Raw genomic sequence first — 22,524 nt, forward strand, 5'->3', positions numbered from 1 at the left:
ACAAAAAAAAATTTTTTTTTTTAATTAGCCAGCCATGATAGTGAATGCCTGTAGTCCTAGCTACTCATGAGGCTGAGGCAGGAGGATTGCTTGAGCACAGGAGTTTGAGGCTGCGGTGCTATGATTGTACCAGGAGTTTGAAGCTGGAGTACTATGATTGTACCACTGCACTCCAGCCCGGATGACAGCAAAATTCTGTCTCTTAAAAAAAAATCAATACTGGCCGGGTGTGGTGGCTCACGCCTGTAGTCTCAGCACTTTGGGTGGCCGAGGTGGGTGGATCACGAGGTCAGGAGATCGAGACCATCCTGGCTAACACAGACAAACCCCATCTCTACTAAAAACACAAAAAATTAGCCAGACGTGGTGGTGGGCGCCTGTAGTCCCAGCTACTCGGGAGGCTGAGGCAGGAGTATGGCGTGAACCCAGAAGGCAGAGGTTGCAGTGAGCTGGGATCATGCCCCTGCACTCCAGCCTGGGTGACAGAGCGAGACTCCATCTCGAAAAAAAAATAATAATAAAACAAAATTAAAAAATCAATACTAATTTACTTAGTTCAGACTATGTGTCAAGCGCTCTAATGCCCAGAAATAACCTGTGAGATAGGTATTGTGGTTGATGTTGTTGTCTCTGTTTTTAGAGATGAAGAAATGAATATCTAACCACATTTGGATCAGGTTCATCTAAAACCCTAAAGTCTATGTAAAATACCCAATTGTTTCTGCTGCTGGTGAGTTGGTTTTTATGCTTACATGTTTCTCTCACCTTCCACAGGAAGCTGTAATGTGAAATATGTACCACCAGATAAAATAACAGAAGAGGGATTTAGATTGAAGGGAAAAAAGTAAACAAGGGAGAGTACAGCAAATGAGGGGTAAATTTAGCAGGCAGCAACTCAACAAGCAGCAAAAATGATCTGTAAAGTTGAAAGAGGTGAGCCTCAGATTTGCTTCTGGTGTTCCTGGTGGCTAAAGCAATGTAGAAAACACAAGTTGTTGTAGGGTTCACAGTGTCCATTAGATTGTAAGGAAAGCAACAGGTCAGTAGGAACAGAGTTTTTCCTGGTCCTAGGATCTGAGAAAAAATTCTTACAGAATTCTTACAAAATACACTCCCCCATAAAAAACTGTAATAAGTACAGAATGTTTCAGTAGTACAGTTGTTCAGTTATCTATGTGGTAGGATTCACGGGGAATCCATAAGAAATGCAGTAATTAAAACCAAAACACTTCAGAAACCCATCTGATCCTTTGTGATGATTACTGGCATCAGTGGCAAGGAGAATAGCAGAGGCTTCTTCAGGTATGACTGCTGAGCAGTTACCTGAGCCCACTCCTGAACAGTGTCAGTCTTTCACGTGTCAGCCTCAAAGCAGGTGTAGCATATTGTTCAAAACATTTGATCTGCATGCCTCAATGTCCTCACTTGTAAAATAGGTATAAATAGTGAAGCAGCGTTTTTTGTCTGGGGTAATACCCGAGGTTCGTTGTCCCACAGCCATGGAAAGCTAGGACGTGGACACACCAGAGTGAGGTTAAGAGTGGAAGTTTAATAGACAAAAGAAAGAGAAGAGCTCTCTGCACAGAAAGGGGTCCTGGAGAAAATGGGTTGCCACTTCCGCAGTGAAATGCAGAAAGTTTAACAAATGAACTTAAGGAGGGGGTGTGTGATTTACACAGGGGATGAAAGATCGGTTGGAGGAGGCATGCCATTTGCAAGTGTGCAAAGAAGCTGGCCACTCCACCCTAATCTTTTATTATGCAGCTGGGTATTCTAGCTGGCTGGTGCCATGTTGCCTGGTCCTTACTGTACACGTGGTGACAAAGAAAAGGGAAGATGGAGCCTCCATGTTGAACATACCTGGCTTCCAGGTAGCTTTCTCTTGGCGCAGCTGCCAGCATTCACCTGTACAAGCTTCCAGCTTGTTTATCTATGTCTGTAGCTCGGTTTTTCAGGCTGCTCTTTGTTAGAAAAGAAATGATTTGGGGGCTACTTTTATTAAAAGGGAAGCCTTGCCGAAGACTCCTTGTACTGGCACTATCTGCCTAATAATTTCTTTCTAGCTCCTATATCAATAATAAAAATGGTACCTCCCTCATAGGAATGTTGGGAGGATAATAAGTTAATGTAGAGAAAGTACTTAGAGCGTTGCCTGGCTCTTAGGAAGCACTGTGTATGTTACCTAGCAATAGTAGGCGTATTACTAGGTGCCACAGGCCTTTTGAATTGCTCATCAGGAGACTAGAACGGCATCTCCCTGTTGGATTCCAGCTGAGCATCAGTTACTGATGGAAGGGGGAAAGGTCTATATTTAACAACTTAACCCAATAGGAACATCTGTCCAAAGAATCAAAGGCCATCAAAAGGAATGCAGGAGCTACACATGCTGTTATTTTGTCTGACAGATTTTTTCACAAGGTAATACTTGTAGCGCATAGCAAGAGTCTGTAATGGAGCAGCTACAGCCGTGCCCTCTGGCTCCTCATGTGGAACGTGAGCTGAGAGGCCCAGTGTCCTTTATCTCCTGGGATCTTAAAGCAGATGGAAGAGGCACAAATGGAATGAACATTCTATATCCTTCCAAGCAAGAGACCAAGCTCATGAGGGTAAAAGCAACTTAATAAGGACCCATGCCCATCTATTACATCAGTCCGTAAATCATTCTGATGGCAGGATGTTATCACTGAGGGCTTTAGTTTAACTTGAAAAAAATAAAAATTTTTGGTTCTGAGAGAGGAAGTGTTTGTGCAGAATCACAAAGGATCTGCTAGGTATGAAGCTTAAAGGATTTCCCTGGAATAAGGAGAGGAAATAAATAAGCCATAAAGCATCTCTTGGGCTCTGAGCTTTCAGGATCTGATAGAAAGCTGGACCTCTTGGTTAATTCCAAACCAGACTCCACCTGCTTTCCCAGTCTGAAGGCCACACCCATCATTCTCCCTGGTTTATGAGGTCTCTTTGGTAGTAGTCACACATAATGTGATTTAAATTGGATGAGATCCCTTATGGCCTCTTCCTCAGACTCCTCTTTGTTTCTCTCCAACCTTGACAAGGTCTTTTTAACTTCCTCTCCATTCTTATCAAACCAGGAAGCAAGGAGGGTGAGTCTCATGTGTACCTAGTGGAGTCTACCTAGGCAGTGTTCGCTTATTGACCGTCCAACAATCTTCTGGTGATAGGCAGAGGGGCCCTGCTTGGTCAAGGTTGCCCAAGTCAGACAAGCATGGGCTTTGGAATCAGAGAAGCTGGCTTGAATTTCAGGTTTGTTACTATTTGACTGTGGCTTTGAAGAATTTAGTCTCCTCTGAACCTTTTCCCCCGCTTCTCTCTGAAACCGCATTGGCCAATATGGTAACCACTAACCACATTGTGGCTGTTTAAATGAAAAATTAATTAAAATAAAAAATTCAGCAGCTTGGTTGCATTACCCACATTTCAAGTGCTCCCTGTGGCTCATGGTGAACGTATTGGGCAGAACCCATCTGGCACATTTCCATCATCACGGTAAATCCGTTGGACAATGTTGATCTAGTCTAAAACCTTGCAGAGTTATCATGAGATTTATGTGAGATAGTATTTGTGAAATACCTCACACAAGAGCCCTAAAATGGTAGCTATTTTCTCATAAGTACGACCATTTAGTCAGCATTTACTTTGTCCCAGGTACTTAGACATTCTCAATATTAATTCTTTGAAAGCCCTGTGAGTCGGTATCAGTTTTCCCAGTTTACAGCTAGGAAAAGTGAAATATGGCAAGGTTAAGCAGAATAACTGCAAGATTCTCCAGCAGTTGCCTGGTGAGGAGGCTGACATGCAAACCCAGGAACCAACCACTACAAGGCCTGGGCCTCAAAACCACTGTGGACTGCCACCTCTTCTGAAGGTCTTCTTTCCCAGAAAACGCAGTTTTGTGATGGAATGTGAATGCCTACTCCATTTAACATTTCTCTATGTCCTAATGTATCTGTCCAGTGACAAACACAGAAAAGCCCCTGGCCAACTCATGTTTAAATAAGGTAGAGTTAAAGCTTTTATAATCTGGTCCAAAATAGCTGTCCCTAGCTGGTAATAAGACTTGACTATGCCCTATATGAAGATGCCAACTCCACAGTATAAAGATACAGACATTTGCAGTTAACTTGGAAAGTGATGGCGAGAGAGAGGGCAAGAGAGAAAGGGTAAGAAATAACTACAACTCACAATTAAAATAAAATCAACTACCACTTAGCTGTATCCCCATCCAAGGAATTTCTCCACTTCAATCAGAGTATTTGGCCTGCTGCGCTCTCTGACATTCCTTATGAGGGGATTAAACTTTATTGAACAGAATCACTTTAAAAATTGAAATAAAGGAAAAATTTTTAATGTTAGTTGATTTGAAAGTAACTTGAATCTTTGAAAAATAGGTTGTGATATTGATTAATGTTGAAACAGCATGTGTGAGGGAAAATATACTAAAAATAACACACAAGTGAAAAACAGACTCTATCTTTGATAAGAGAGGGAAGTGTCTCTGTAAGCCTGTAGTGGCACAAACCCCTCAAAGCGGGGATCTCTGAGCCAGAAATAGCTTCTAGCAATGGTGATCTCCAGCAAAAGTGATTCTAGACTCTCAAACAGAATGCCTTCTGGCCTCCGCTTAAGTAGTTTCACAAAAGGTGTTCCTGTCCCTTTCTAGCCTTGCTCTCTAGTGGCCTAAGGAAAGAGTTGGGCTGGATGAGCTAACATGTCCTTGAGCTCTAAGACGTGACTGATGAATTTTAACTAATATGAGAACTAAAATTCTGCCCGCCCCCCCCAGGAAGTTCTCTTATGGTTTGTTTCTTTACCAGAAAATTCTGTTACCATTTAACTGCAAAACAAATAGATTCCCAAAGGAGAAACGTTCCAGCTTTCTTTTATGATCTCCCCTGCAGGGCCCAGATCTGGAGGAGGATTTTTCTGACAATGGGACTTCACAATAGCCTGGCCTCAATCTGGTCAGGGAGCCATAGCCCACTTTCAGGTCGGGAGGGATTCATGTGAAATTTAAAACTGCTGTTAGGGAAAAAAGAATAGAGATGATGTGTCTTTACTCACCAGAGGGTAGGGTTATTATGTTTGTTAGTAGGAGGTGGTGAGAAACCAAATTAGATTGTGTTTTAGTTCCTTTCAGCTGATTACCTCTCATCCTCAGATTTGCTCTGTGAATTCATGGGTGGTTTGAAGCATTTGGTCCAAGAACCTTTCAGCCACAGTTGATGAGCTGATTGTGGGTTTTGTCGTGAGCCTGGTCTTTAGTGTCAGCTGGGTTTCATTCTAAGATCCCCCTGGAGAATTTCTATTCTGATAATTGCTTCTCTTAACAACTGATATGTTTTTATTTTATGAGCTGGATGGGCACCTGGTAAATATTTTTTTCCCTTTTTTGCTTTTGTTGCTAGGGAGCCCAGAGCCAAGTTGCTATCCTGTTATAACTGTGTAGGACCTTATGACAGGCATTTCTGAGAGCTGCCTTTTACTCTGGCCTTAGTTTACTATTCCACTTTATTTTTCTTCTCTTTGCCCAGATTTCTCATCCTATTTTGAAAATGATTTCTTCACAGTGTCAAACAGTGCTCCTGGTTCAATAGGAATTCCCAGGAGGTGCCTCAAAGTCACCCCCAACCTCGAAGATGAGTTTGTATGCATTACAAAAAGGGACTCCTGCCTTTAGGCAGAGGGCCTCAACCAGTGCCCTTGTAATTGCACTTCTATCCTTGGCAGTCTTCCAAGGACTTCCTTGATGGGTTCTGGGCCTGGCGCAGCCCCCTCAATTTGAGCAACTTCTTGTTTATTTGTTTTACATATTGACCTGCTGCAAAATCTTTTATTAAAAAAAAATTCATTTGTTCATTCATTTTTAAGTTAATTTGTTAGTTTTATGGTGCTTTTGATGTGCTAGGTGCTAGAACACAAAGGTAAACAAGACTGCTTCAAGGACTCTGCCCTCTTGGAGGTTGCTGCATTCTGGTGTGGGAGCCAGTCAGTAAATCAAGGATCAGGGAGAGCCTCTCTGAGGAGGGGATAATGAAGACAAGGTCTGTAGAATGAAGAGGAGCCTGATGCACCAAGGGCAGGAGAAAGAGACTTCTGAGCAAGAGGAACTGCAAGTGCAAAGGCCCTGATGCTAGAGAGAGCTTGAGGGGTTGCAGGAAAAGAGTTTTTATGGTTGTGAACAAGAAATAGAAGGAAGAACAGAGAGTGGCATGAGATAAAATTTGAAGGACCCAGATCGTTCCGGACCTTTTCGGCCAGGTAAGGAGTTGGGATTTTATCCTAAATATAATAGGAATCCATTGAATGGTTTTAATAAATTCATTCAAAGTTTAAAGAATCAATCTGGCTCCTATGGGCTGCAGAAAAAGCAGAAGTGAGAAGATCAATCCATGGGAGAGATAATACTGGTTTGGGCCAAGGTGGGTGGTGATGGAGAGGGTGTAAAGTGGGTGTATATTCGAAATATTATAGAAGAAGACTTGCTACTGAAAGTGAGAGGAAAAGATGAGGGAAAATTAAGGATGACTCTTAGTTTCAATAAGTGACCAGATGCTAGTGACATTTATGGAACTAAGGAAGTACTGTGATGGAGAAACTTGGAGAGAGGGGAGAGAATAAAGAATTCAGTTATGGACATACTTATTTCAAGACATCCTAGTGGAGATGTCAAATAGCAAATATTTGAACTCACAGAGGAGAGGATGGGGCTGCTCTTACAAATTTGAGGGTCATCAGGAAATAGATGATATTGTAGACACAAGATTGAATGAAATCTAGGAACACAGTGGAAATGAGAATTCCCAGAACCAAGTCCTGGGGACTATGTAAAAGTTGAGTACAGAAGGAAAAGGCGGGAAATTAGACTAAGGTAATGGAGCACAACCAGGATTGGAGAGTGTTTCAAGAAGGAAGGAATAATCAACCTCTCAGAGATCAAATCAGGTGAGGAAAGGAAGGTGTGCACTCTTATTTTGCAGCATGCTGGACTGGCCAGAGAAGTTTTAGAGGGTGATAGAAATGGAAGCCAGATAGAGTTGCTCAGATGGTATGAAGAGAGGTAATGGAAACAGTGAATATTTCCAAGATATTATGTCCTGAAGAGGATCAGGGACATGGGGTAGTAAGTGGAAGTAAGAACAGCTAGAAGACATTTGTGTGCTGATGGGAATGATCTAGTAAAGAAAAAGAGCAAACCTGATGTGTGTTAGGTGGTGAAAAATGAAGGATTGAAGTGCTTGTGTAGGTGAAAGAAGATTGAATCCAGAGCAGATGCTGGGGGGTTGACCTTTGACAGGGGAAAACATGCTTTATTGGGGGAAAGAAAGAGAATTGTGTCCACCTGATGGCTTTTCCTTACTTGATGAAACACTGTAATTGACTGAATGTGAACAGGTTTCAAAAAGCAGTGGACTCATCCTCTCAAAGAGTAAGTAACCATTGAGAAGGAAATATAAGATTAAACGTCACTGTTGACTATCCATTTGAGGTTTATAATCTTGAATTTAAACTAAAGCCAGACAGTTCCATTTTGTGATTTTCACCACCAAGTTTGGTAATAAAATATGCATAAAATAGACTTCGTCTTTTGGCCAAGAAAACACTAAATGAGACATGGAAGTTGCAAACCACCTGTGAGGGAGTGATTGCAATATTGGGCTGCTTTGGAAATAAGCTAGATAAGGATGGAAGTAAAAGGAGGAGGGAACTGGTGTGTAGTGAGAGATTGGCAGGGATAATCAAAAGGGATATTTGACTTTGCAAAGAAGTCAAATATAGGAGGGGAGAACTGTAGAGCTAGGGGCTAGAAGGACCAGATGGAATTCCAAGAGTGAGATATTAGGAATTGAAATGTCCAGGTGGTAGTGGCAAGCTCTCGGGGTACTCAGGGGGGAAGGAAGAAAAGATTTTCGTATTTAAGGAGGCCAAGGAAGTGAAAGTTCACTCTCAAAATAAGTTGGAAACCCATTCTTATTTATTATTTGTATTTCATGAATCATCTCAAATCCTTACTTGGAATTAGGTGATAGGGTGCACATAAGTAATGATAGTGGCTAATTCTTTGTGGATCTACTCTGTAAACACCATTTTACGATGTACTTTTGGGCACTGTGTACCGAAATTCTTCATTGCCATCAGGATATTTGTTGGGATATATTTGGAAATGGGCTAATTCTCATGTCTTGATTAGTTGATAATTCTCATTTTTTTAGTCAGTAACAACATAAGACCCGCCATGGCCTTTTGGGTAATAGCTAATGCTTTTCAGGCAGCACGGAAGACCCTTGCAATGAAACAACTCTTCTATACATGTCCCATCACACCCCCTGTCATTCTCTTGAGGTGCTCTAGCCACACAAACAAATTTCTAATGTGAGGTCAATACCTGCTCACTCTGCCTGGCATGAAGATTCATCTAAAGTATCAACTTCTGGGTTAAGCCTTTTCTAAAAGGTTGAACTGTCCAAAAATGCCATTTTGAAGGGTCAAAAAATGTCATATACTGGCGCTTTCATATTGTTAATAATTTGCTACCACTATTACAAGTCTGAACCACGCATTGTTGATAGAGCTATTACTTGCTGAATTGGAATTCTGTGTTATGTGCTTTATGTTCACCATCTCATTTAATTCCAGCAATAAACCCAAAAGGTAGGTGGAACTACTTCCACTTGTTAGACAAGGATTCTGAAATTTAGAAAGGGTCTTTCTGGGAGAGAGTACATAACAAATGGTGGAACTGGGTTTTGACTCCAAAAGCAAAAATTATACCATGCCCTTTCCTTTGGTCTTATTCATGGCAATGACAGCAGTACAGAGCACACGCCTGATACAGAGTTGGAATACATAAATACATACAGTAATACTTCATCTGCCAGAAAACTACCCAAATTGAAGGCTGCTTTGTTCAGGGACCCCTAGGATTACTTTATGATGGCCTAGTATCTTGGCATTGGATTTACCTTGATAAATGTTGTTGTTCCCCTGTAATTTAGAAAGATAAATTTTAACAGGTGAAACTAAGAGTCTGAACGGCCCTTAAAACCTTAATCCTGTAATTACTATTTATTTGTTTTAAGGCACTGCCTTGATCCATGTTTGCCAGACAGGTTCCTAATTGCTGGCATTGAAATGATCTAGGAAGCCAATTTCTTCAGCTCATGAAAAGAACATGTAGATTTGTTGAAGTGTGGATGCTAAGTATTGGTGTAGTGCAGTCAGAGGGCACAGGACATCTATGTTCATTTCCCAAATGCCCTTTTTCTTTCATTCACATGGATTTTTCCTCTCATTCCTAAGCACAGTGGTGCTCTAATAAGACAAGAAGTCAGTTGGCAAGTGTAACACAGATGCTCTGATGCCTTGAATTTGGCTAATATTCCTTCTTCATTCAAACGTGATTCTGTAGCTTTCCCTGAGTTTCTGGTGTCAAAATTCAAAGCAATGGTTGTCAAACTTTCGTGTGTGTCCGAATCTTCTAGAGGGCTTGTTGGAACACAGATTGCTGGGTCACATCCCCCCAGACTCTGACTCAGTCCATCTGGACTGGGGCCCCATATTCTGCAATTCAGTAAAGCTCCCAGCTGATGTTGATGCTGCTGGTCTAGCGACTACACTTTAGCTCTAGGGGCTGTTCAAGATCTGCTTTACAGGACACCAAATGAGGTTAGATAAAAAAGCAAAAATCTCAGCAAATATCTGAACGCTAGATTTTACAGACAAAAAAAAAAAAAAGAAAAAAACACAAAACAAAAACTAGTGACTTAAAAAATAATGTATCTCCTGATTTTTGACATCAGTGGGCTAGAACTTGGGAATCCTTCTTCCAAGATATTAAGGAAACTTTCTTCTCTGTGACTTTCATGCTTTCAGTCAGTATGCTTTGTTCTTAAACCTATCCTAGAGCAAGATGTTTTATTAAATTGATCAGTTTTACAATATAAACTTGAAAGCAAAGAGTTTTCAAAATGAAAACATTCCATAATACAATAAGAATTGTGGATATTAGATACAAAAGAGTGATTTCTAATTTGTTTAGAAGCTCAGCAATATTTTCATTTTTATTAGATTCAAAATGGTGTGAGTCATGAAGATCAACACATTTCTTTTTGACAGGAATCCTTTGTGTTTGAACCCAGCTGCCTCTTCAAAGTGGATGAGTTTGGCTTCTTTCTGACATGGAAAAGTGAAGGCAAGGTATGGCCCAAGAAGAGCAAGTTGTTCTTTCTTCTTTGTGGTTTAAGCCATTTTGTTTCTCAACAAGTAGACTGAGTGCTGTTGATGAACCCTACCCTTATTCATTCATTCAAGATTTTTAAAAATGTGCCTACATGTGCCAGGCGTTGAAGTATACAGTGATGATTAAGGACATTATCCTCATAGATTCCAGTCTAGGAGCAATGTCAGGCATTAAAAAATAAGTTACAAGTCATTGAATGTTGTGAAAGAGAACACTGGATTGTCAAAGAGCTTAATTTAATCTTGGGAGTTAGAAAGAAATCTGCCAGAAGAAGAGATGCTCAAGCTGAAATCTAAAAGGTACATTAAAAGTGTGTTCATCTCATTATACCCTGGGACTTAATTCGATGTATGATACAGTGTCCACATTTAATGAACAATTGAGCTGAATTTAAGAAAAGAATTAAAGTTATATAAAAATTAGCATTTTTCTCACATTTCATGTACACACATGTATTTAATGATTATTAGCAATGTTTTATATATAAAAGTAACAGATTTTAGAAACATTTTTATATTCAGCATTGCACATATATATGTCTATATATATGTATATATATGTGTGTGAAATGGAATACTTGGGGTCTTGATTATTTCTGATTATTTACAATAATTATTATTACATGGTTTTAATTACCTCTTCAAGCTGACTGTAATCAGCACTGCCTTCATCATCAGAAATTTTTGCCAAGCAGTTTGCCTGTATCATAGGTATGGCATAATTTAAGCTCATTGCTGTGTTGTATTCTCTCTCTTCAGGAAGGACAGGTGCTAGAATGCTCCCTCATCAACAGTATTCGGTCGGGAGCCATACCAAAGGTACCTGTGATTGGTGTTTGCTTTTCTAAACACGGATTTACTTATATTGGAAATGGCCATGGCTTCTAGAGATAAAAAACTCACTCTTTGTATCCAGGCTACTTAAAACATTTGATCTCAGTTTTGAGAATAACATGTGGTTGCTGGTTGTGGTAATGTCACATTTATTCACATGAAACCTCTGTGACTCTCCTCTGGTGAGAGAGAGGCTTTGTGGACAAGCAGACCCTAATAAAAGGCTCTTCTATCCAATTGCCATATTCCAGGTCCTCCAATAACTACAATCAAAACTCTAAACAAAGACCCTCACATCTAGTTTCTAAATCAAAAATTTTAGGCCAGACACAGTGGCTCACACCTCCCAGCACTGTGGGAGGCAGAGGGAGGCAGATCCCTTGAGCCCAGGAGTTTGAGACCAGCCTGGGCAACATAGTGCAACCCTGTCTCTACAAAAATTACAAAAATTAGGGTGTGTTAGCATGTGCCTGTAGTCTCAACTACGCAGGAGGCTGCGGTGGGAGGATCCATTGAGCCTGGGAGGCAGATGTTGCAGTGAGCCAAGAATGCACCACTGTTCACCAGCCTGGGTGACAGAGCAGAGACTCTGTACCTCCCCCAACCAAAAAATTTGTAATACCTTTCTTATCAGTTGATTTCAAGGAATATATAGTGTTACAAATTTCACCTCTTCAGGTTTTAGAATAATGCTAGGTGTCTGGGCCCTTAGTTTATTTTTACATTAAATGTGGTTTCTTTTTACCACGTTTCTTCCTCCATGCTCTGTGATGTAACTTATTTTTTTTTTTCTATCTGTGTACCTCTATACAGGATCCCAAAATTTTGGCTGCTCTTGAAGCTGTTGGAAAATCAGAAAATGATCTGGAAGGGCGGATAGTTTGTGTCTGCAGTGGCACAGATCTAGTGAACATTAGTTTTACCTACATGGTGGCTGAAAATCCAGAAGTAACTAAGGTAGCTTCAGTTAAATGGCCTCCTTCTCTTCCCCACCATGTATATATGTTGTGTGTTTAATTTTAGGTGTGCTATATTTTTATATACTTAAATTGTATGGTAATTTAAAAGTTAGCATTGCTTTGCTGACATGTTTCTGTAGAAAATCAGCAATTAAAATACCCTTTTAGCATGTCACTCCTGTGGGCCAACAACCCAAATACCTACTATGATATGTTGTAGGGATACTAGTCCAGCACTTCTCCAACTTGAGTGTATACCAGAATCCCCTGAGCTCTTGTTAAAATGCAGATTCGGATTCAATAGGTCTGAGGTGGGGACAAGATTCTCCTTTTCTAACAATCTCCCAGGTGGCATGGATACTACTCATCTGACAACTACAGTTTGAGTGACAAAGGTCTAGATCAGTACCACCCAGTAGAAATGCAATATGAGCCACATATATAATTTAAATTGTTCTTGTAGCTGGGTTTTAAAAGTAAAAAGATACAGGTAAAATTAATTTTAATAAAATATTTTATTTAACCCAGTAGACCTAAAATATTGTCATTTTAATAGAAGATCAATATAATATTTATTAGTGACATATTTTACATTCTTTTGCTCATACTAAGTCTTAGAAATCTGATGTGTATTTTCAAATCAGACTAACCACATTTTAGGTGTTCAGTAGCTGCATATGGCTAATGGCCACCATACTGGGTGGGCAGTACGGGTCTGGATGGTTAAGAAATCCAAACTCCCCCTCCCAATAAGTTATTAAAATATTGGGTTAAGATCAGTCTTTTAATACCATATCCAACATACCATTGCCCTGGCAAGTGAGTCTCAAAGAGACTTCTCGAAGAAGTAGAAAGCCTCTTAAATATTTTGTCTGCTAATCATGTGTTTACAGGGTGATTTTACCTCTGTACAGAGCTCCCATTATCTTTCTGTAATGTGTGTGAAAAGGACTAAGCCTTCACTTTCCATGGCAGAAACATGGGTTTGGGGGAATGGGGAGGCATTTTGTCTTCTCATTAACCCTATAATTGGAAACTCAGTGTAGGTTGAATGAGAGAGGGTTCCAACAAGTGGAAACTCAGTGTAGGTTGAATTTCTAATATCATTAGAAATATTGAATTTTAGAGCTAACAGGAAATGTACAGGGAAGATCATTTGAGGACACTGAGATTACAAAACTTAACCATGAATCCAGGATAACTTATGGCAGAATTGAGTTCTGTTGACCCCTAAACCATCAAAGCTCTATTACCCTCACTCACAAAGTATGGTCCTCATTCCAGAAGTACGGACCCCTCCTGGGAGCTTGTTACACATTTGAGTCTCAGGCCCACCCAGATGTTCTGATCCTGAATCTTCATTTTTGACAAGATGCTCCAGGTGACTCGGATGTGTGGTGAAGTTTGAGAACTCCTGTTTTGTAGCTCTGGAGGCAGAAATGGATGCTCGATGTCACATAAGAGCGTTTGGTTCTGTCCTTATTGTGGTGGTTTTATGCTATCGTTCAGGTCACCTCACTTTGGGAGAACAGATTTTGCAGTGCCTTCAAGTTCTTTTATTACTCTTCTGAGATCAACTCCTTCTTTAATTACCAATTCATATTACAAGAAACAGGATGATGCAGTATGAGCTCAAGTATTGGGGCTTTGGGGCCACATTGCCTGGGTTCAAATCCTTGCTCGTCCCCTTCCGAGCTATGTGAAGCAGATATACAGCTGGACCTCTCTGTGCCTCATTTTCTTCATCTGTAAAATGGGAACAGTACTAGAATATCTGCTCTTAGGATGATTGTGGGGCTTACATGAGTTATGACGTGGGAAGCACTTTGTGTACTGCCTTTCTTATTGAAAGCCCTCAATATGTGTTAGCTATTAGGATGACAGAGGCCAAGAATTTTAGAGTTCGAAATGGACCTTAGGAAGGGCTTCTCACCTCATTTTTCAGATGAGAAAAATGAAGCTAGAGAGGTAAAGGAACTCTGAGACCACACAGCAAGCTGGGCCAGAGTCCAACCTAAAACCAGGTCTTCTCATGCCCTATATGCTGCACCCACTTTGCCCTGTGCCCTGAGCAAATACAGTCCTGGGGAGATGGCTCAAATCAGTAAATCCCATAATGTTTTTGCTTTCCATAATTTGGTTGCTGTTAGTCTTGGCCCATTCTAAGAACCATGTTCTGAAACATACCCTTGAGTAGATTATGGATGTGTACCGTTGGCCCTTGAACAATGTGGGGGTTAGGGCTACCATACCCGTGTGCAGTTGAAAATCCATGTATAACTTTTGACTCCCCCAAAACTTAATAGCCTACTGTTAACTGAAAGACTTATGATAATATTAACAGTCAATTCCCATACTTTTTGTATGGTATATGTATTACCTATTGTATTCTTACAATAAAGTAAGCTAGAGAAAAAGCAAATGTTAATAAGAAAATCATAAGGAAGAAAAAATATATTATTCATGAAGTGAAAGTGGATCATCATAAAAGTCTTTATCCTCATCATCCTCACGTTGAGTAAGCAGAGGAGGAAGAAGAGGAAGAGGTTGGTCTTGGTGTCTCAGGGGTGGCAGAGGTGGAGGAGGTGGAAGTGGAGTCAGGAGAGGCAGGCACATTGGTGTAACTTTTACTGAAAAAAAAATCCATGTATAAGTGGGCCCACATAGTTCAAACCCATGTTGTTCCATGACCAGTGGTATATGTTTGAGGGTTGGGGGTGGGGGGATGTATACTTCAAGGGAAGATTTGAAGGTTTTCTCCTAGTATTATTGCCATTGAAATTTAAGAGCAGCTAGCCAGTTAAGAACTAAAAAATAATTCTGTATTGGATTTTTTATTCAAACTCAATACTATTTGAGCCTGCTCTTACTGAAGAAACTAAGTGTTTCAGCTTCTGGGAACTATTACATTGAATTTCATTAATAGCATAATATATAAATAAATATAAATCTCATTGTCCAAACCGGACAGTGCATTGTCCTTTCGGTTGATTGACACTGGAGAAAATATTGAGTACATTTTTTCACCAAATATACCTGCATGTGGATACTCTTGCCCCCCCCTTCCTTATCTCAAAACTTAAAATAACCATATTTACCACCTTCAGCATTGACAACATTTTCTCCATCACCATCGTTTTATTTCTATTCCTCTATATGTGTTTCTATTCCTAATAGAACACACAAGCCATCAAAGTGAAAGTCTTTATATGAAATACACATAGATATAATTACCTCAGTTCGAAATGATGGCAGGATACATAAATCAAATTGGGTCAATGAGAAATGTAGAGATTTCCCAGGGTACGTGAAATAGTGTTTGTGACTCAATGAGTGGTTCTACTCAAACGTGAGTATAGCCTAGGAGCCTAGAATCAGGGGGCCATGAAATATACTAACAGCCCTCTTACTTAGCCCATGCAATGAGAAGGTGCATTTTTGGTCAGTTTATCACAAAAGTCAATTCGAGCAAGTAATCATTTTTTAAAATTAATTCATATATACCTTAAACACTGTAACTTAAAGCATATAAATGTTGTTCTATTGTTGACTAATCTTTTAATGTTAGGGACAAGCCTTTTCATTAATTGTGGATCTGTTGAGTGGGTTTTATATTTTGGGTTTTTTTTTTTTTTTTTTTTTTTCCCCTGTACTTTACTCTGAATGCCTCAGATAGCCAGTTTGGTTTCTTTAAGGTGGATCTGAGACTAAGGACACTCATTGGGCAGAGTGCAATGGAATGCAAAATCCTACAGTTCTGTGACTTTTTTCCCTAATCTTTTAGTTATCTTGTCTACACGGAATTTGAGAAAAATATTTTTAGCAACTTGCCTTTAAAGAAATCTTCCCAAAATATTCAGCTAGAGAAACAACAACGCCCTTTCTTTCCACAAGATCGTGTCATTGGTTTATGCAATTTTTATGACAACTGACAATAAATAGGTTTGAAAACAAAAGTAACTCATGGTAGACATGTAAGGTGAGAGTAAAAGAGTACAAAATATTGGAAAGTGGCTTGCTGGCTGGGAGAGTCCAGCACTCCCTGGTCAATCTGTGTATTTTGTTTGTCTTATAAACACCTGATGAGTCTTGGTCTGACAAGTGAAATGTAAGTTAAGTGAGTTTCTAGTACAGAACTTCCTTATGAGTATCCTATGAGATTCATGAGTCTTTTTTTTTTTAATTCCTAGGCTCTTATTACACTTAAGATCTGACCATTTGGAATAATTCACTTAACCCAACATTTAATCTAGGCAAAAGGGTAAACTTTGAACTTAGTGTCTTTTATACCAAGGACCATGTTCCATGTGGAGGAAGCTTGCCTGACTTTCAGCAAGCCATTTTCCCTTCTGTATTTTTCTACTTCTCAAAGAGGATCTCTGATAGGTTTTTTTTCATATTCAAGTGGGTGCTTCAAGAGTCAATAAAATATTATCTGAAATCTGAGTTTCTCAGGGTTGAATTTTAAATAAATACAAAATACTTTCCAGTGCGTATGACTCTGAAAATATGATTGTGCTTTTTTCAGTAAAAGATAACAGCATTGTTAAGAGACACCTTGGTAGCTCACCTTGTCTTTTCTTCAGCTTCTCTCTCTGCTTTGAGAGTAAATAAGTTTGTGTTGCCACTCTTACCTATTTAGGAGATTTGTGCTCAGTTCTATATACCTTTCTCCTCTACCAATAAGTCCCAAATCAAAGCTTTCAACTCTTCTCACCTGCTTCTCCCACAGTTATTTTCATCTCAACAAATGTGCTCTCAGTTGCAGAGACCATTCTCAGTTGCAGAGACCATGAACACCTTCCTCTTGTGTCCTATGTTAGTCTGTTCACAAATACTGTTTGCTCTACCCTCAGCAGGTATCCAGAATCCGGCTGCTCCTCACCGACGTCATCACGACACAGTGGCCCAGGCCAATGGTCCAGGCCAATATCATTTCTTCCGCATTGTGCCCCAAGAGGTATCTAACTGGTCTCTTTGCCTTAGCCTTGCCCATTTTGGTCTAGTCTAAAAACAGCAGCTGGAGGGATGTTTTTAAAATGTAATTCAGATCAAATCACTCCACTGCTCAGAACCCTCCAAGGCCCTGCTAGATATCATCCCCACCTCCCTTCCCCTTTCTACCTTAATCTCTCTCTTTCCTCCTACGCATTTTCTTCCAGCCTCTGGGACTTGGCATTTGCTGTTCCTTCTGTCTGTATCATGCTCTTTCCCAGTTACACACAGAGCTTTCTCCCCTACAGCCCTCACGTGTCTGCTGGAAAATTGCCTTAGCAGGAGCGCCCCATTTCACCAGCCTTCAGCACTTCCTCACTCCTTTTCCTGCTCTGTGTTTCTTCTTAGCACTACTTACTTACCATAATATCCATTTATTCATTTATTTTCTTCCTCTGTCTGCAGGACAGCACTGTTCTGTTCACTGCTGTATCTGCAACATCTAGAACTGTCAGTGCCCAACACTTAGTGAGTGCTCAATAAAAACCTATTCTATTGAGGTATTTATGTTGACTAAATGAATTCCAACCCAAGTGATAAAGGTGTATAATCCTTAATGTTGTGCAACTCAAGTTTGTACAGTTTAGTTGTTAGAACAGCCAGGAAGATGATCCTTTGACAACAAGACTGAGAAAATGTGATTCAATGATAGTCTAAAGGGAAGACAGAACTCTGGGATCCCGTGTGTTATTTTTAGAGTCACATTTCAGGATGTAATAGGGCTGCTGCTAAGAATCCATGACAAGACTGGAGGTTTTGACCCTGGTGTCCTGGCCTCTTTCCAGTTTGGATCATTATATCCTCCTTACCTAAATCCTTCCTGTCGTTACAGTTAGAGAATTTAGCTTTCATTTCCTCTCCTAAACAGCTGCCTGTTAAAAAGAATTACTAACAAATTGCTGTCATATTTACCCCAAACCTAGTACGCCTTTCGCTAATAGGCGAGTCTTATACATCATAAAGCTTAAAACACTTAAGAATAAATGCAGCCTACTAAAAAAAAAAAAAACAACAAAATTTACCCAGTGTGATGGCAGATGCCTGTAATCCCAGCTACTCCAGAGGCTGAGTCAGGAGAACTGCTTGAACCCAGGAGGTGGAGGTTGCAGTGAGCCGAGATCGTACCACTGCACTCCAGCCTGGGCGACAAGAGTGAAACTCCATCTCAAAAAAAGAATAAATACAGCCAAATGAAGGTATTTTCCCATTTTTTTCTAAACTGAAATAAAGCTCTTTTTTTTTTTTCCTGGAATCATTCTCATCTTTTTGCTCACTGTTTTACAAGGCACTATACAAATAATTGAATATGAGCATTCTAATAAGTTAATTTCATTAGAAAAGCAACTTTAGTTCCTCTCATGTTTTCTTCTCGCTCAGAATACAACTAGCTTGGATGGATTTTGGTGTCTAGCAAAGTTGAAGGCAGTTCAGATGTCTTTCATTAATAAGTTACAGCTGGCACTGCACAGCAAACTGAAATCGCAGAGTCACCAGACGTAAGATGGAAATGCAGGCCTCATTCAACATCTCCATAAATAAATCTGTTATTCTATACCAAGTTGAATTTTCCTTTGATTACAAAAAATAAGCTGTTATTATGACGTTCAAAATGCAAATATTGGGATTGAGTTTAGACCAGACTGCTCATTATACTTTATGCAGGTTTGTAAATATTTGGCAAACTTCATAAATTATGCCTTGTAATCAAGTCATCAAATAAGCATATGAATAACTACTATAGAAATTAAATTACAAAAATATTATGTATTCTTTTGTGTACAAAAAGATAAAGTCAGGTTATTTGTTACCAGTAATAAAATATTATTTTAACAAATTGGGCTGAATGTCAAAATTGCTTTGCTAAACTTGAATTGTGTTGAGTGAAAGACTTACTGCAATGGTTCCAGAAGAAGGAATTTATTCTTTGTTTCACTAAAAAAAAAATTGATTGTCTATTTAAATTGAGTCCTCCTGGCTTTGCTAACATCCTGCAAAGCCTCCAAGCCCTGCAACCAGTTCCTCTACTGATATTCAACCACAGCATTACCCCAAGGGATCAGAGACTTCAGCCTTGTCTGGGGACTTCTTAGAAATGCTATTGCATTTCTTAAAATTCAGTTTTAATTATACCGTATAGCCCAGTGGCTCTCAATACCTGAGAACTTATTAGAGATGCAGATTCCCAGGACCTGCCCCACCCTACTGAATCAGAAAGCTAGGATTTCAGCGGCCTTCCAGGTGATTCTTATGCACACTCAAGTTAGAGAATCACTGCTATGCAGAAAAGCTCAATCACTAACATTTATATCCTGCTTTACTTGCAGAGGCCTTGAAGAACTTACATTAACTTAGTGGTCTGATGCCCAGGCTCAACTGAGCTGATGCCTGCTGAATACTAAAGCAGCTAAATTGTAAATCTGAACTGCCTATTGATCACCCAAACCCCAGTATACTAATTAATAAAAGCTTCTTTACCACATTGCTTCAACAGTTTTTGAGGCTCAAATGTGGGATGAGTGTGTAGGTCTCTGTGTTAATTTTTGTTTTGTTTTGGGTTTCTTTAACGTTTCCAAGACTGAAAGTTGACATTTTCTTGTTAATTGTTTTTCTTGAAGCTCTTCTGAGTTCATTGGAAACAAATCAATGAGGGGGGGCATTAAGCTGTCTGGAGTGCAGAGCTGTGAATCAGAACAAATAATTGAGTGCATATTCTTAAGTTTAAATGCCCCATCCCACCTAAGAGTTTTCTTTTTGCCAAATAAGGATAATGGGTTTTATTGTTATTTCTGTTGCTGGGTTGAATTTACGGACCATCAGTCTCTGCCTTACATGGGCTGTGGTCATCAGAGAATCTGTGGAGCTGGTGAAATCAGTCTCCTGGGGCCTCCCATGACCACCTTTTTCCTCTGTGGCTCCTTCTTCCTTGCCTGCCAGTTCTCATTTGCTCTTGCAAGACCATCTCTCCTAGCAGCTGCTACCTCAGTGTCTCATCCGTGATGGCGCTCTCTGAACTCTGAATTATTTATTTGTGCATCACCAAAAGTGATAGTTCCTTTAGACCAGATTTTTGAGCTCAGATGCCTGTGGGAGCCAGGGAAATGATGTGAATAGCTGAAAACATGTCAGGCAAAGACAAATACAGGAGGGTGTGGACTTTAGCAAGTTGGAGTGCACATACGCTGTTGAGGGGGACACTTTCACTTATTTCCAGCTAGTTTTCCAACTACCAAAACATGGGCCTGAGGTTTCTAGATTGTTTTCATGTCCGTTTAATACTAATGTGGATTTTTTACATGAAATCTCTTGATATTAAAATGTTGGCAACTCATTTTTTAAACATTGTGCAAAATGACAAACATGTCTGTGGATCATTTAGAACCATAGCTATAGACATCAGGCACCATGTAGCATTAACACACTTGCACTAAAGTGAATGCTAATATTGACTTAATGTGTTCACCTTATTGGCATTTTAAATGAAAGATACCTGTTTGTTCCTTTATTTCTTCATTCAGCTATTCATCCAGGAATATTTTTTTGATGAAACCTGAACTTGGACAAATCATTTCAATTATATTAATCTTTTTAATCCTCATTTGTTAAAAAAGGAATTGCACCATGTGTCCTTTGAAGTCACTTTCTCTTATAAGACTTAAGGAAGGACTGGCTGGGCATGGTGGCTCACACCTGTAATCCCAGCAGTTTGGGAGGCTGAGGCAGGCGGATCATGAGGTCAAGAGATCGAGACCATCCTGGCTAACATGGTGAAACCCTGTCTCTACTAAAAATACAAAAATTAGCCAGGCGTTGTGGCCCATGCCTGTAGTTCCAGCTACTCAGGAGACTGAGGCAGGAGAATCGCTTGAACCCAAGAGGTGGAGGTTGTAGTGAGCCAAGATCATGCCACTGCACTCCAGCGTGGCAACAGAGTGAGACTCCATCTCAAAAACAAAACAAAACAAACAAACAAAAAAACTTAAGGAAGGACTCTCTTTGCAAAATAAAGTGTACCAGGAGCCAAGGACAGTCCAGGTTAGTTGCTTTGACAGGACACTTGTGTACACATGGAAATCCCTAGATAAGCTTAACCTGGACTACATCATCATGACACCAGGAGTCAGCTACTAGGATAGGAGGCTTTGTGGTTGGAGAGGTGACAGAAGTCATTCTGGGTACTTCCTGTGGACATTAAAGGTTGAGAGATCCTGAGATAGAATGCAAGAAAATCAGTTGTTCTCGGCTTCAATCAGTTACACAAGAAGGAAAGATCTGAGAAACATTCAGTGTGGAATCCAGAGGTTTTGTTCCTGGGTAAAGTTAGAGAAGCTAAAATAGAGACCAGATTCTAATTCTGATTAACTGGGAGTACGATGATACAGCTAATCAGAAATTGAGGGTCTGGTTACTTTGGATCAGGGAGAAAAAGGAACAATGAATTTGTTTAAATTTTTTTCTCTGAGGAACCTGTTAGTTGCATGACCTGCTATGGGTGATGCAATAGGACAGAGACCATATACTACTTAGGATCCTTAGGGGCTTGTCCATGGGGCGAGCTCTGTTCTATCTCTGTGGCACATCTCTAGGCCTCTGAAATCCTGAAAAGGTCTACGTTTGTTTGTTTGTTTGTTTGTTTGTTTTTGAAACTCCCTACTTTCCTAAGGAATTAAGTGTGGATTTTTAGCTGGCATTTTTCTTAGTGCTGGACTTACTTAAAAGCTCCTGGTCAAAATGATTCTTCAGGAACATGCAGCTGAAGCTAGAGGATATTTGCTGTTGTTTTCGGGGAATTTTGTCACCTGTATCAGTGAAGTTATTTCTTTGGATGAGACTATCAAAGATGAAAGAGGCCTCAAGCCTCCGCTTAGCTCCCAGGTTCTCTGCAGCTGCACTGACCATGTTGACAAGGTCATTTAAACATTTGCATGGACAGTGTGTTTTTATACTGTTGACTGGTATTTCCTGAATGCTAAAGGAATGTTGCTCATGATAGAGGGTGTAGTTGCACGACATTCTATGTAGAAAGCACAGGATAGTAAAAAAAGAAAAGAAAAGAAAAGAAAAAGAAACTAAAAATCCCCTAGAGTGTATTTCCCCTTCTGTGTCTTTTCTTAATTCAAGTGAAATTTATATAACATAAAATTAACCATTTTAAAGTGAACATTTCAGTGCCATTTAGTACGTTCACCATGTTGAGCAAGCACCACTTCTACCTACTTTCAAAACATTTTCATCACCCCCAAAGGAAACTGCATGCCCAATAAGCGGTTCCTCCCCATCCCCTCTCCCCATAGTGCTGATAACCACTCTAATGAGTCTTTTTATTCCCCACACACTTTCCTTTTTATATGCAGTTGGACTCATGCTGTTTAATATACTGCATTTTATTATATGCATTTTACTGTTTAAATTAAAACTTTTTCTTAGGTTTCAATGTAACCGCAAATCCCCATGATCTGTGAGGTGGATTTTCATGGGCGCTCAG

General features: G+C 39.9%; 1 protein-coding gene across 11 annotated transcripts in view; it reads left to right on the plus strand.

Moving 5' to 3' along the window:
- PLCB4 (phospholipase C beta 4) overlaps positions 1-22,524 on the plus strand; it is a 210,561-nt gene that overhangs the window by 56,812 nt on the left and 131,225 nt on the right. For 8 of the 11 annotated variants that reach the window (XR_010154028.1, XR_010154029.1, XM_016937430.4 and 5 more), the window contains exons 3-5: positions 10,132-10,212; positions 11,014-11,073; positions 11,902-12,045. The exons of 1 other annotated variant lie outside the window; for it this stretch is intronic. Coding sequence is in view for 8 of the 10 variants with exons in the window: in XM_016937430.4 (XP_016792919.1) it covers positions 10,132-10,212; positions 11,014-11,073; positions 11,902-12,045 (285 nt within the window). In the remaining 2 variants the exon portion in view is untranslated. Of the gene's footprint in view, positions 1-5,923; positions 6,277-10,131; positions 10,213-11,013; positions 11,074-11,901; positions 12,046-22,524 lie in introns of all 11 variants that reach the window. 2 more of the 11 variants (XM_054674438.1, XM_016937435.4) reach the window with 2 other exon arrangements.

Source organism: Pan troglodytes, chromosome 21 (assembly GCF_028858775.2).
Source record: "Pan troglodytes isolate AG18354 chromosome 21, NHGRI_mPanTro3-v2.0_pri, whole genome shotgun sequence".
NCBI lineage: Eukaryota > Metazoa > Chordata > Mammalia > Primates > Hominidae > Pan > Pan troglodytes.